Source organism: Pocillopora verrucosa, chromosome 7 (assembly GCF_036669915.1).
Source record: "Pocillopora verrucosa isolate sample1 chromosome 7, ASM3666991v2, whole genome shotgun sequence".
Lineage (NCBI taxonomy): Eukaryota > Metazoa > Cnidaria > Anthozoa > Scleractinia > Pocilloporidae > Pocillopora > Pocillopora verrucosa.
In genome coordinates, this window is record NC_089318.1 from 8,382,226 (window position 1) to 8,396,074 (window position 13,849).

General features: G+C 37.1%; 2 protein-coding genes across 2 annotated transcripts; one reads left to right on the plus strand and one right to left on the minus strand.

The window, feature by feature from the left end:
- The first annotated feature begins 214 nt into the window (after nucleotides 1-214).
- LOC136282100 (uncharacterized skeletal organic matrix protein 5-like) lies at nucleotides 215-2,257 on the plus strand. The gene is made up of 3 exons (XM_066169333.1): nucleotides 215-338; nucleotides 875-1,430; nucleotides 2,179-2,257. The coding sequence occupies exons 1-2, from the start codon at nucleotides 267-269 to the stop codon at nucleotides 1,391-1,393; spliced, it is 591 nt and encodes a 196-aa protein (XP_066025430.1). The 5' UTR covers nucleotides 215-266; the 3' UTR covers nucleotides 1,394-1,430; nucleotides 2,179-2,257.
- Nucleotides 2,258-4,917: 2,660 nt separating this feature from the next.
- LOC131781955 (uncharacterized) lies at nucleotides 4,918-13,621 on the minus strand. The gene is made up of 7 exons (XM_066170121.1): nucleotides 13,405-13,621; nucleotides 7,875-8,134; nucleotides 7,314-7,428; nucleotides 6,612-6,734; nucleotides 6,260-6,302; nucleotides 5,866-6,001; nucleotides 4,918-5,439 (listed from the first exon to the last, which is right to left on the minus strand). The coding sequence occupies exons 1-7, from the start codon at nucleotides 13,619-13,621 to the stop codon at nucleotides 4,918-4,920; spliced, it is 1,416 nt and encodes a 471-aa protein (XP_066026218.1).
- Between the last annotated feature and the right edge of the window lie 228 nt (nucleotides 13,622-13,849).

A 13,849-nucleotide genomic window follows, 5' to 3' on the forward strand; every position in this document is an offset into this window, starting at 1 on the left:
GTGGGGAAAAGTCTGCGACCAATGAAGTTTCTCCCCAGCTGGGCAATGCTGCAATAAACAGGGCATTGATGCAATTTTCAAACTTTACAGCTGTATATTTTTTGGTGAATTATAATTGACCTACCTCTATTGTGTTTATCCCCCTCGAGGTAGTTGTGAGAAAAATAAAATTCTAATGTCATTTTTTATTCTAAAACATTCGACAAAGTGAAAACAAAGCGTATGAAATAGTAGTTGGACCTGAGAAGATTCCCGTGTACTGTATCATGAGCGCTACCGGCATGGGACCATGTGGAGGAGGAGGCTGGACACTTGTTATGAAGATGAACGGAACAAAGGTAACATATCCGAATAAAGAAATGATCTTCGCTGATGAGCTGCAACGTACGATGATCTGCAAGATCCGAACCCATGTCTCCGAGATATCATTATCACTTGGTAAAAGTGGGGCAAATGTACATGAGTGAGTTGTTCATTGCCATGATCGGACTTTTTCCAGATATGTGGTGAGATATCTGCATTATCTGATCTGTTTCCAAATGAAAGTACCAATGGTATCTATCCTCCTGAAAGAGAATCATACGAAATGAGAGGAGTGTATCTAAATTTGTAGATTATAATAAGAGCAGTAGAGAGAAAGGTTGTCGTTTCATTGTATAATCGTACAGTATTGTTGCAGACAATTGTGCGGTAAACCATCTGGACACAGGAAATATAATTTTTAGGGTCATTGCTTTTCAGAACACTGTCCCTTTTCTAAAGAGTACTGATAAAGACGGTCATTGAAGATGAGGAGACTTTATATAAAAAGTGGATTCTGCTATGCACTGTATACCATTGATTGTTGACCCTATCTTGTGCTTACTTTCTACAGCAAACCTTCCATTATGATGCTAGTCTTTGGACCAACAAGGAGACCTTCAACTTGGAAGGAGGTGAGACGGGTCTTGATGGGCAAGAGACCAAGTTACCGACCTACTGGAACACGTCCTTTTCCAAAATCTGTGTTGGCATGAAGGTCCCGGGAGAGGTAGCCACAAGACTTATCGTTATTAACAAAACAGCTGAGTCTGTGTATTCATTAATTGCTGATGGCCAATATCGCCCCACACCATTGGGAAAAGACGCATGGAAAAGCTTGGTCAGCCCTCCAGGTCGATTACAACCGAACTGTAACAAGGAAGGATTTAACACATCTGGGAACAACACACAGAATGCAGGCAGAGCTCGAGCAAGGATCGGTATTCTTGGTAATGGGGAAAACGATTGTGATTCATGTGATTCCAGAATCGGATTTGGCAGTGGGGGAGCTTCGGATGATTCTATCACGTGTGGCAACGCATACTGGAATAACGTGAAGGTTAAAACAATGGGATACATCTTCGTTCAGTAACGTTTGCCGGCCAACTTCAAATAAATGAATACAGATGGTAAGCAAATAAATGATTGGGGAAAATAGTGATGGAGTAGACAATAAGGCCGTCAATGAAGGAAAAAAACTTGACTGAAAGAAAATATGTCGTTGACTAAGCTCAATTTCTTTTCAAGTACTCACAGGCATGTTATGGATGTAGGCGTTTCCTATGTGACTCACCTCTTCAAAACAGTATACTTTTTCTTATGTTTTTTTCTCTTCTCTTCTCTTGAATTCTATGTCAAAACGACTAAGTTGATCACACTTGATTTCTGCACAGGAATATCCAAGAAAATTATGTCCTTTTTTAGTTTAGAGACCTCTTAGCTCTCATTTAGGGGAGTACTCTCATGCCCAATTTACGATCAGGAAAAACTCCTCCATTTCCTAATTTTCTCACGATTAATTCCCTATTCTTTCAACTGATTGTACTTTGCGTGCTCTGCACCTCGTTTATAATTCGGAAATTCATTTGGAGGGCGCTTAGCTCGGAAATTTATTGAGTGCGCCTGTTATTCTTCAACTTTTCTCTCTTTAACTGCAAATTTTTTTCAAAAAAGCATTTTTACTCAAATTTCAGTTTTCTCTAGTTTTGAGTTTAATGCTGCAAACCGTGGGTAAATAATTAGGCATGAACAGTTTAATTTTTTTCCGTCGAGGTTTCTGTTTTTTTAGCTTTAGTGTTCAGGTTTTGCTTTTGGTCTGCATTTTTTTGGTTTATTTATTTATTTATTTTTTGGCTTTATTTGCTTTTGATTTTGCAGGCAACCCGTCCATAAATGTTACGTTTGGCTTTCCCTGCCAGCTGCATCGAGTTTGATATGCAGTTGCATCGAAGAAGGCTAACATTTGATTATAGTCCTTCTTAGTTTTAGTCTGAAGTAAGGATCGTTATCTTCGCACAGAATTGTAGTGACCCGTTTTAGTTAATACATTTGACTTGTATCAATTTTCTGAAGTCATTTGAGTAGAATTCCCGTTGGTACATTAGCGAGGTAAAGTGCTCTTTGCTTTTCCTCGTTAGAGGAAATATTTACGGTGAAGTTGTTTTCCTTCGGAACACTCATCACTATTTGAATAAAATAAAACTTCGTCGTATGTCACTTTGTTTTAGGATTTACATCTTATAATCAGGCGGACCATGTCTCTTTCCATCACCTTCATTGTGGATCCGTGTATCATATCAAAGTAGCACTTGATAGCCCCCCAGAAACAGGTACGTTTGGTGGAACGGGTATTGCAACGTAATTCAAGTTGAGGACTAAAATGATCTTAATCTTGGATTCACAGAGAAAAGCTTGAAAATGTTACCTTAAGTTACTTGAATAAAGTCTGTAAACAAAAAGAAAAAAAAGGTCAAGTTTATTCAACGAAGAGACTTGAATGGAAAAATGAGAAGAAATGATAGCCACTATTCAACCTATCTCTTCCATTCCAACTGGTGTACAGTATTATATATATGATAGTGACTACAATATAAGTGAAATACATACAACAGTGTTGCCGCAACGTTGTCGAGCGGTTTGTTAGTCTCCAATCTTTGCGCTGTTTACCATATTTTTAAAAATAGTTTTCGTGCCAATTAATTAAAATTCAGAATTTTTCTTTGTGTTTCTGTATGTCGTTTCGTATAAGTATCCAAACCGTCAGGTATGTTCTTGCTATTCTTTCTTCTTTTGATTTTCATTCACCGCTGGTTATGTAACTAAAAATTTGAGAGTTTATTGGTATATTCGCTACAAGTGTAGATTCAGAGGCCTGTAGCTCCAGACATCGTGGACAAATGATCAAACGATTTTCATATTTAAACGGCATGCTATTCATATCAAAAAAAAATTTACCCACAATTCCTCTGGCTCGGCGCCAATCATCTTGTCCGTTCCAGCAAAACAACTACTCCTGCGTATTTCGCTTTGCTATATTGCCAGACCTGATATTATGCGCCAAGCCCTAATAAAAACCACTCCCTGTTTACGCAAGCATTCGCACGAATCGTTAATGCTAATGTCATCAGCCTATAAAGTCATTAGTAAATCATATGACCATGGACTTATCAAATGTTTTATAATACATCTCGTGCAGTACCATTCTATCGACGGTATGTCGATAGAACCTCCTACTTATTAGTATGCGGTCTTCTCTCAGATACAAAATAACTGCACGTATTTTTTTCGTATTCTAATTTCCAAAGTTCTCAAAAGAATCATTGTTATGGCATGTATGGCGACAAAATTTTCCAAGAATGTCTTTGAGGTCTCTAAATAAACTCGTAGTCATGTTTAAATGGGTCTAAAATCACTCTCTTTCGGCTCTTGATTTGAAATCCGTAATTCACTGCTGACCGTTTTTTAACCATTACGTAAACATCGCATCTGTGTACCCGGGTAAAACATTCCTTTATACTTGAGAGAGTATTAAACAGAAACCTATTTAAATCTCAGCTTAATTTACCTCTTAAACTACTCGGTACAGTACGTTTCTTGACAAGGTCGTTTCAGTTAGGAGATGAATGATATGCAAGCAAAAATATGACACTGTTTCCTTTACAGTTGTCTTTCGTATCTTGGCTTACCAGTTCGGCCGCTTGCCTTTGCCTTGTTGCAGCAGCAGTCAGGCTTTCTCAAGAATTTTCCTCCAAACCTTTAAAACCTCTCTCGAGAATATTTGAGCGTTTGTTGTTTCTCTGTCTGGCATCGGTCAACAGCAGTAATCATTACACGAAAGCTATCATGGTCGTAATCTCACCTGTGTTTCCTACGAACTGTTGCATAAAATCCTGCGAGAATTTTATTAAGGGCCTCCGGTTTATACTTTCAAATCCGTTTACGTAAGCCAGACTTTTAGCTAGTTGTTACACCTTTGTGGGGTATTTTTTTTGCATCCTCCCTCAAACTCTTAATTAAAACGTTGTTACTTATTCCTCACCTGTCCGCCACTTTTTTTTTTATTGAACTTCCGCGACTTAACTGTCAATAGAGTTAGCTTCAACTTTTTGCCCTTCATTTTCAACTTTATTTACTGTTTTGGATTAATTGACCTGTTCTTGGCCAACGTGCATACTATCATTTTTGCATGTGTATTATTAGGTCTGAAATCCTATGCGTCATTTCAAAATCGAAGGAGCGCGCAGCGCGAGTTTGATTTGATATCGCAAGCATGATCCAAACCAAAACTGCATGACACGAAGTCTAATTACCATTTTATTAGAACAATTTTGAAATCGCAAAATTCGGTTGCTCAAATTTTTTTAGGATGATCCACTCTTGTGAAGAGTTGCAAAAGTTGTCTTTCATTTTCTTATAATTTGATTCGTTACTTTAAACAAGCTTCAAAAGCGATTGGTTGTTATGTTTTTTAGTACAATTTTCTCATTTACTGAGAAAATTATTCGATCTAGAGCAAAAAAAAAAAAAAATGGTGGGATTTATAAATAAATCGCACTGGTAAGAGCCAATTAGGTTGCAAAGATCACCAGTGATTTTAAAATGGACGTAATAATTGTTTCACTGAATGAAAATGTATCCCATAGTTTTGATACTTTTTTCTCCATTGTCTGGTTCATAATACGCCACGTTACCACACGTACCATTGACACTAAGGAAACCACCAATACCAAACCCGACTCCGGAATCGCTCGTCCAACAGTCGATTTCGTTGTTGCTAATAATACCGATTCGTGCTTTGGAGCAGTTGCTTTCCTTCATCACATTGAATCCTTCCTTGTTGCAGTTAAGTTGCAAAGACCCTTCGGAACCAAGCAGTGATTTCCATGTTTCACGGCCTAATGAGGTGGGTCGGTACTGCTGATCAGCAATCAGTGAGTGGAGCGAGTCAGCGGACTGGTTTACAGCGATGAAATGCAAAGTATCTTCACCAGGGATCCTCATACCAAGACAGATCTTTAGGAAAGGTGTGTTCCAGTATGTTGGTAACTTAGTCTCTTCAGTGTCAAATCCTGTCTCTCCACCGGTTAAATTGTATGCTTCTTTGTTTGTCCAAAGAGCAGAGTCAAAGTGAAACGTTTTCTGTTAAAAAAAAAAAATGTTAAAATATTGATAAAGACAGAAATATGTCAAATGGATTTGAGCAACTGAATGTGATTTATGTAATATATTTGTAACTGCTTGTTTCAAAGAAACATGCATGGGGTTCTAAGATTCTGATTCATAGTTCTTTCTTATGAAATTTTTTAAAGTGATGGCACGTTTTATATAAGAGAAAAAAAGGACGAGTAGAATTTTTTAAAGTGATGGCACGTTTTATATAAGAGAAAAAAAGGACGGTAGAGGTTGTAGAACGTGGTAACGAGTGTGAAACTGCGGTGAACATCGGGGCTGTTATCGATTGAGAGCGAGTTCCGTGTTCGCCGAACTCGAGCAAGTGAGATTTGAAGTGATAGAAGACTTTCCCGTGATCTTGTGAATGACGTTGATGATTATAATTATTAGCACCTTTTTTCCGTCAATTTTCATGACTAGTGTCCAGCCCCCTCCGCCACATGATCCTAAGCTGGTATCGTTTAGGACGCAGAATGCGCGGATCTCTTCAGATCCAACGCGCAGCATAAAGGCTTTGTTTTCTCTGGAACTTAAATAATCAAAAAGATTGTGTCAGCTTGGAATCACGCCATTCATATGACGAAACCTGAAATTTAAGTTTTTGTCTATTTTGAGCTCTTTTGCATTTACTTCTTATAACTGAATAACACAAGACAGAAATTGGAAGTGTAGGAATGAAAATGGAGGAGTATGCGTTGTCTAGGTTTTGAGACTAGGAACAACAATAATAAAAATAGTGTTAAAAATTGTTCATGAAATGATAATGAATGCCTTAGAAGCTACATACTAGTTTGACGCGTAAATTTCCTTTGCTGATGAAAAATTTGAAGCTGAAAGAAAAAAAAAAGACACAATGATTACTTTTGGCTCATTCACAATCGTCGAAATATAGTTAGGCAAGAAATCAAAGAAAAAATGTAATCCATTTGTTGCTTGTCTCGAAACCTCAAAGGCTTATTCCCTTTTATTGAAAAAAAATAATGGTGCTGTTCTACAACTGTCTCTTCCTACTAGTAACCGTCATAGTAATTCTTATGAATTGCAGGGTGGAGGACCTGAACAGACTAAAAGTCCAGCACCCTAACCACTCGGCCATGCACGAAGATGGCATTCGTGTTACATAAAACCACGCCTCAAACCTTGGCAGCTCTTTCCTTCTCCTTGGTATCCATGTTTACAAATGCATTTGAAAGAACCATCGGTATTAATGCAATCAGCATGAACATCACAGTCGTGTTCTCTAGAATAGCATTCGTCCACATCTGAGAAGAGGAATGTAATGAAACCTTAAATAGGCGGACTAATTTCTCCACTTTTATCTCGCATTCGACTAGAACGAACCTATATTTAGTGGACCACTCTATTGAGAAGACACTGCAGCGATTACTTTGGCGAGCACCCAAGAAAAGTTTCCCTGGCCGTCTAGCATTTAAAAATGTATTGTTATGTTTGTTATACAAGTCTGTTATGTATTTGAAACAGGCATGTGACAACTTAATCTGGAAAAGCTCATGTCTTTTACGTAGTAATTTTATGCTCTCGATTTGATAAACATTTCTACTTGCACGCGACGAACCAAACCGAACTTCTTCCTGATTGATCTTTTAGTCGATCGCAAAAAAAACCGAAATTATCAACATATCGTCAAGATCTTTACAGAATAACAACAAATAAAGAGCGAATCATAACTTAGAAAGGAATAGACTTCATATCGGGAAAGGTTTATCTTCTATAAGTTGCAATTATACTTAGCAAAATTTCGCATATGAGATGTTCCAAGTGATCTCTAATTCACACACAATATGCCTGGACTCAGGCTGAGGTTATAACTGAATGCTCACCTTCCCTGCAGTTTACTCCAGTGAATCCCTTAGGGCACAAACAGCGATATCCTCTCTCTGTAAATCCAGTTTGACAGGTGGCATTATTACTACAAGGGCTACTAGAGCATCTGCTCTGTATAAGGGAAGATAAAAAAGAATTTAAAAAATTATGGGTGTTTACTAATTGGTTGCGATGTCTTCAATTATATCTAACAACCAGTGGGATTTAGATCGTCTTTTTCTAGAGTGAATGCATAAAAACTTTTAAAACAATTTAGAAGAGGCTCCACGCCCCAATTATGCATCATTGCCATCCGTTAATACTTAAAACCGCTGGCGAAACATATATCTCTGTTCTATGGGCAATTTTCTTAACCTTGAAATAGGATGAATTCGATCCATTAGATTTGTTTCTAGATTTAGAATTTGTCCTTTACGATATTGATTGACAATGGTTAGTTGACAAAAGATTGAAAGGAACAGAAGAAATCATGTTCTAAGTTTAGCTCATAAGCTCAGAATTTGCTCGTTGTAGAAAGTCATCATAAACGTTAATCTTCAAAAGAGAAGACCTCATACCTCGGCGGCCTGGTATACGTAATCTGTGTCTGTCTTCAGGTCTCTTTCATGCCCTTCGTGTGTAGCACTATTTAATTCGCATCTTTGATTTCCACTATCACTTCTGGTCATAATGTTATAACTGAAACAGTTGTTTTCTATGAAGCACTGTATCTCGCATATTTCTTGGTCCTCTACGTTAGCGATACGTAAGACGTGATTCGAAAGGCGTTTGCCCTTGTACCTTCTGGTCGCTGTAAACTCCAAATTGCGGCATGGCTCTGAGGAAGGATATTGAAGGAGCAAATAAAGTTTTAGGGAAGCAATCACTTGAGATGATATTTTTGTGGGTATGCAAACCACACACGAAGCTAGTATGCAGTTAAGACAGATCAGAGAAAATCACTCGCCACAAAAATCTTATTCAAACCGACCAGCAGTATTTTGACACAAATTTTCCTTCAGCGGTAGTTTGACTTTTTTTTTTCTGCCAGAGTTTACGCGCCAATTCTCCTACCAAACCATGGGTAATAAAAAAAAAACAAAAAGCAAAACAAAACAAAACAATTTGATAACTGAAATTCGCAGTACTACCCCAATTCCGAATAACTTTTTTCGATGTGAATAGAATCTGATTTTTTACAAATTCGTGTTTGTCTTTTTTTTCCCTGAAGATTTCATGTGAACAATTTTTTTTATTCCGGGTCAATGTTAAAACTCAGCATTATAGAGAAATGTTCCGCAGTTTTTCAACATTTTGTGCTGGAGACATCTTCCAAACGGATCGTTATTATTGTATTGTATCATGAGTATGATATGAACAATTTTCCCCGCTTTCATTGGTCGTGCAATATAATTTAGGACAGAACTTACTTACTGACTGGATTTGATCAAATTTTTAACTGTTATGGTTGTCTATAAAAAAATTTTTTAACAAGCTGCAGTAAAGCTTCTTTCTGTTGATTGATTGAGTTCTGCTGAGTTCTCGTCGTCGATTTTTCGATCTTGCATAGTTAGCACAAAATAATCAATTTCAAACCTGTGAAGCCATTTGTTCCATGTATCAAAGGTAAACAAAGTAATAGAGAACATATTTCGCGCTGGAAATACATGACTCATATAGAGGGAAGAAAAGACACGATTCCAGCACAAGTCTCAGACAAGCTTTTCCCCTTGTGGTTATAATTGATAACAGATGATTTGAAAATTTGTTGTTTTTTTTTTTTTATCTTCCCTTTCAGTCTAGCTGCACAGCATGGATTCGTGATTAACGAAATCTTTTCTGCGCATAGCTTATCGAAGTTTTGGTATTGGGAACTATTGGGTTGATTGAACTTTAAAAATCGGTTATAAGTTAAGGTAGAGTCCCCTTTTATTTTACGTAAATAGCAGAGACAGATGTATCTTTTTTCCTCCTCATTATTTTTTTTATGCTTTAAAAACGTAATTTATTCTCCATCAATTCGTCATTTTTTTCTGTTTACTTTTATCACCTCTTAGTTTTGGTTTCTATGACTGGAATAACAAAGAATGATATTTCTTTCTCTACGAGAGATTCTTTCGTTTATTAGTGACTCTAAGCACCAAGGCTCTTCTCTGGCATTGTTTAGCAGAATGAGTTGACCCATCAAGGCTGAAAATTAACACTCTAAAATATTGATGAAATTGTGAACTTTTCAAAAATTTAGTCCTTCGAAAGCTTTCTTGATAACTAATAACGTCTTCCTGGAGCCTTTAGCAAATTTTACCTTATATCTTTAATAATGCTGAGAAATAAAATGTATGTTCAAAGTTGGGAAAACACAGAAATTCGGGTAGTGCTGTGTCCAGGTTGTTGTTGTATATGCTTTACTTCCAGTGGGGAAGTAAATGAGAAGAACACCAAAGTTTAAGATATAAATAGTTTCAGTTTAGGTACACAGTTTAGCCCGTGGATCGAAAAACGCCTATCTTTTGAGAACCTGACGAAACCATGTATATTGGGACTGCCTCAGGTTTAATAGTGCAAACTGTTTTAATATTCATATTGATGGAAAACCAACTGACAGGGTTCACGAGTTTACTTACTTAGGCGTGGTATTTGACGACTCAGAGTGCCAATGCTGTTTACATCTGGTTAATTAAACTAATTCTAGATTACAGTGATACACTGTGGGGTTTCTGCGTTTATGAAAGAGTTAGGCATTAGAGGCTTTGAAGAAGAGGGCAGGTGGAACTGTTACTAAAACAATTTGCAGCGGTCTTGCCACGGAGATTCTTGGGTGGCCTGCGATGGGAGGAAGACGCCAGGAGCATATTTTCAGCCTGTAAAGAATTGTATTTTAGGGCGTTTTCTCTCAATACTTTGAGAACTATTTTACTTTTAACAATAATATTCACAGGCGTGTAACCAGACAGCATGATCTGCTACAATAACCTGCTGTCAAAACGGAAATTGGAGAGAGATATTTTTATTACCTGGGATGCATTGCTTTTAAGAATTTCTCTATACGACGATATATTGTGTAAACATTGAGTTAATGCATACAGTTTTAATTTCACGTTCATGCAAACATTGTTATTGTGAAACTTTTCTCTCTGGGCTCCTATCAATAACTCCAATCAATTGCCTTCAAGTATCTGAAAGGACCATCCTGGCCCTAAAATTAAATAAAGAAGTCTATCTTTCTGTGTCTATCTGTTAGATATAATTGAAACCTTCTAAAAATTAGAATAAAATTATACTCTATGCGTTTAAAGGAGTCGAAGACATCACGTCATTTCCAAATATACAAACAAAGAGAAACCAATTTATTTTCTTACTAAAACATTGTAACCCGAACAGCGAAGAAAATCCACGAAACTGGAAATAACTAGAATCATTTACTATAGTAACTGATCAAAATACACATCGAAAGTTAAGATCTCCATATTTTATTAAAGTGAAGTGGACCCCTGTGTTGCACCTTCCTCGAATTACCATTGAGTTTAGTTCAATAAAGTTAATATTTTCAGAGGGGAACAAAATTAGACCATGATGAGGTATTTGTTTTAGTAAGCAAGCACTCCGACAAAACATGTCACTTGTTTTCAGTTAAACAGGCTGTGAAATGTAAAGGGAAAAGCCTAGGAGAGACTTGTATTGAACTTTATTTTTTTATACCCTCTATATTTGTCATGTCTGCCCTGCGCTCTTGTTTTTCATTTCTTTGGTTATCTTTGATTCCCAAAGTAATGAGCTCTGAAGGTTTGAATTTGATTATATTTTGTTAATGTTCAGCCACATAAGATAAGCGAAATCATGAAAACAACTCAACTTTTTAATTGCAAGAACTTAGCTTCGCGATAGCTTGTTAATTGTATGATTGAATAATCCAACGGTAACGTTTTTCGAAACTGTGGTGCAGATCACTAGTAGTACCGGTCTTTTGTTTGTTAGTTTTTTTTTTAACTAAAATACTACTGGTTACCTTTTTGTATAATTTAAATAGCGAGCGATTTTTTGGTTTGATTCTGGTTAGCTTTTAGCTTACTTATCTACTTTTCCGTCAGGGAGATATCAAACCCGTAGTAACCCGCAACTGAAAGTGATTGTCATCTTCAAACTTCATATGTTTTAATCTCATTAAAAAGCTCCCCAGAGGAAACGTTTTACATGAAGCTGTCTGTGAAATATGACTTAAAACAAGAAGTCGGAAAAATTGTCTATTGTTTCCTTTTCCTTTCCTTTCCTGTTCTTTTCGTGTCCGCTTCTTTTTGGTTGTTTCTTTCAGTTGTTTAATTGTTTACCAACTCTTTTACAGAAAAGCTGCTCCAGTAGTCATTGTCACTTGAATGCTACCTGTCAAACCGGTGTTTCAGAGAGAGGATATCGCTGTTTGTGTCTCCAGGGATTAACTGGCATCAATTGCAAAATAGTTGAGGAATTTAGCGATAACCACAGCCAGCGGAAGCGTGCTCAGAATTTTCACGTTCCCGATGAAAATAATTTAATATTCCTGGGTCAATGAAGAGAAGACATTTGACTGTCGTTGCTATAATTGAGGTAGTTGCCTGAGCAGGAAATTGAAAGATAGTAATACTCTGTGGGAGTTGGACTTCATTCCGAAAAGTAGCCTATCCAGGCATTCAATTGATGACACAGAACGGCATAGGAGACGGTGCGATCATGGAGGCGCAGGAGTGGAAGGGCGAGAGAGTCTTACACAAACCGAGCCAAACCTCAGTCGTTTCTTCACTCCTCTGTTACTATAGCGCTGTTTATTATCGCAATAGCATTCCTGATTGCACTCAAAAATGAATCTGGAAAACATACAGAATAAGAAAGATGAGGGACTTGTTCTGTATCAGAATATAATTATTGAAAGAAATACCGCCTATATTAAAGATACTTTAAATGTCTAAAGACAACGAAATTCTTCAATTCTGAAAAAGGAACTTTCCATGCCCGTGAAACGCCCTTTAAAGGACTTCTAGTACTCCTCTTCTATTACTAGCTAGTGATTACATTCTAATCACTAGCTTGCAAGCTTTCCTTTAGAGCAAGGAAGTACTTGTAAAGTGCATTATTCATCCAGTTCTAAAAGAGAATTTGGTATATGTTTTTGAATTGATAAATATTTAAACAAAAATATTGCAACAACTGAATACATTTTTGTTCAGTGGGACCTCGTCTCAAGAGTACAGCGGAACCGTTATCGTCACCTCATTCCTTTTTGATATTGTAAATAAAGTGTTGCTTAGAGTATGAAAGATTATCGTAGCACAAAACACCATATATTATTTAAAAAACAAAAAAAATCTCTATCACGTCCAGAAATATTTGCAACCGAAAAGTGTGCAGATGAAGCTTTTTGAGGTCTCAAATCAATTGCTGGAATGCATGAACAGCTGTGATCGGTTGTGATTCAGTTTAGAACAAGGTGCCAAAAAGTATGAAAGCCCACCCTTGCACATACCTCTGTTGCTGTTTGACACATCCGCGAGATTTTATTAAAATTTGACTGAATACGCCCCTCGACCGATTTTTTATTGCATGAATAATGTGTTGTTATACGTTTTTTTGGAGGGAGCTTCGATCACTTTGAATTGAAAAACTCCTTTCGTTTTGGTTCGATAAAAAGGTATCTAATTTTCGATGTGTATTTTGTTCAGTTACAATGGTAAATGGTTCTAGTTATTTCCGGATTTCGTGGATTTTCTTCGCTGTTCGGGTTAAAATGTTTTAGTAAGAAAATGATTTTTTTTCGGTTTGTTTGTATGTTTGGAAATGAAGTGATGTTTTCGACTTCTTTAAAGGCATAGAGTATAATTGTATTCTAACAGACATACACAGAAAGAAAGACTTTTTTATTTAGTTTTAGGGCTAGAGTGATCTTTTCAGATGTTTACAAGCAACCTGCTACTGATAGGAAACCTGAGCGAAAAATCTCATATCATCAATGTTTGATGTTATGACTTCGTCTCGGCCCATGAAATAGGGAAAAAAAATATAAAAATGACGAGGCGTATATCCAGCCATCGTGACCGAATACGCCTGGGCTTATTTCAAGAGCGGGGAAAGAAAGCTAACCGTGTTTGTAGCACAACGAATCTACGAGAGTCGTATATGTTTTCTTTGTTTTGTCTGTTTTCTGCCGCCCCTGTCTTTCTAGCGCGGGATCAAGACGGGCAATCCCGCGCGGGCAACATGAGCCCATCTCGCCCTCTCGCGGAGTAAGCAATCGGAACACAGGGTTCGCTTCATATTGCCCACGGGCGCTACCAGCGATAAAGTAAATGATAATCATGATTTCCATGCATTTCGGTACTGACTTACGCACTTACTTAAATAGTCTTACACGCACTTTTAATTAAACGAAGGAAAGAAGCAAACCATGACTGTTTTCATTGTATGATTAGAACTATTGGAAACATGAGATTTCTGCGGGCTTTTGTCGGCTGGAGAGGAAAATGTTTATTTGTAAGCTGATTATACACTAATTTGAAGAAGAAACAGTGCAAGTCACATGAATTAC

Coding starts and splice junctions, on each gene's coding strand:
- LOC136282100 (XM_066169333.1), top strand. CDS start 267: ATGAGCGCTACCGGCATGGGACCATGTGGAGGAGGAGGCTGGACACTT. Junction 339..874: donor TGAAGATGAACGGAACAAAG/GTAACATATCCG, acceptor TACTTTCTACAG/CAAACCTTCCATTATGATGC.
- LOC131781955 (XM_066170121.1), bottom strand. CDS start 13,621: ATGATTATCATTTACTTTATCGCTGGTAGCGCCCGTGGGCAATATGAA. Junction 8,135..13,404: donor TTCGTTGTGCTACAAACACG/GTTAGCTTTCTT, acceptor ATCCTTCCTCAG/AGCCATGCCGCAATTTGGAG. Junction 6,002..6,259: donor GAAATTTACGCGTCAAACTA/GTATGTAGCTTC, acceptor TGATTATTTAAG/TTCCAGAGAAAACAAAGCCT.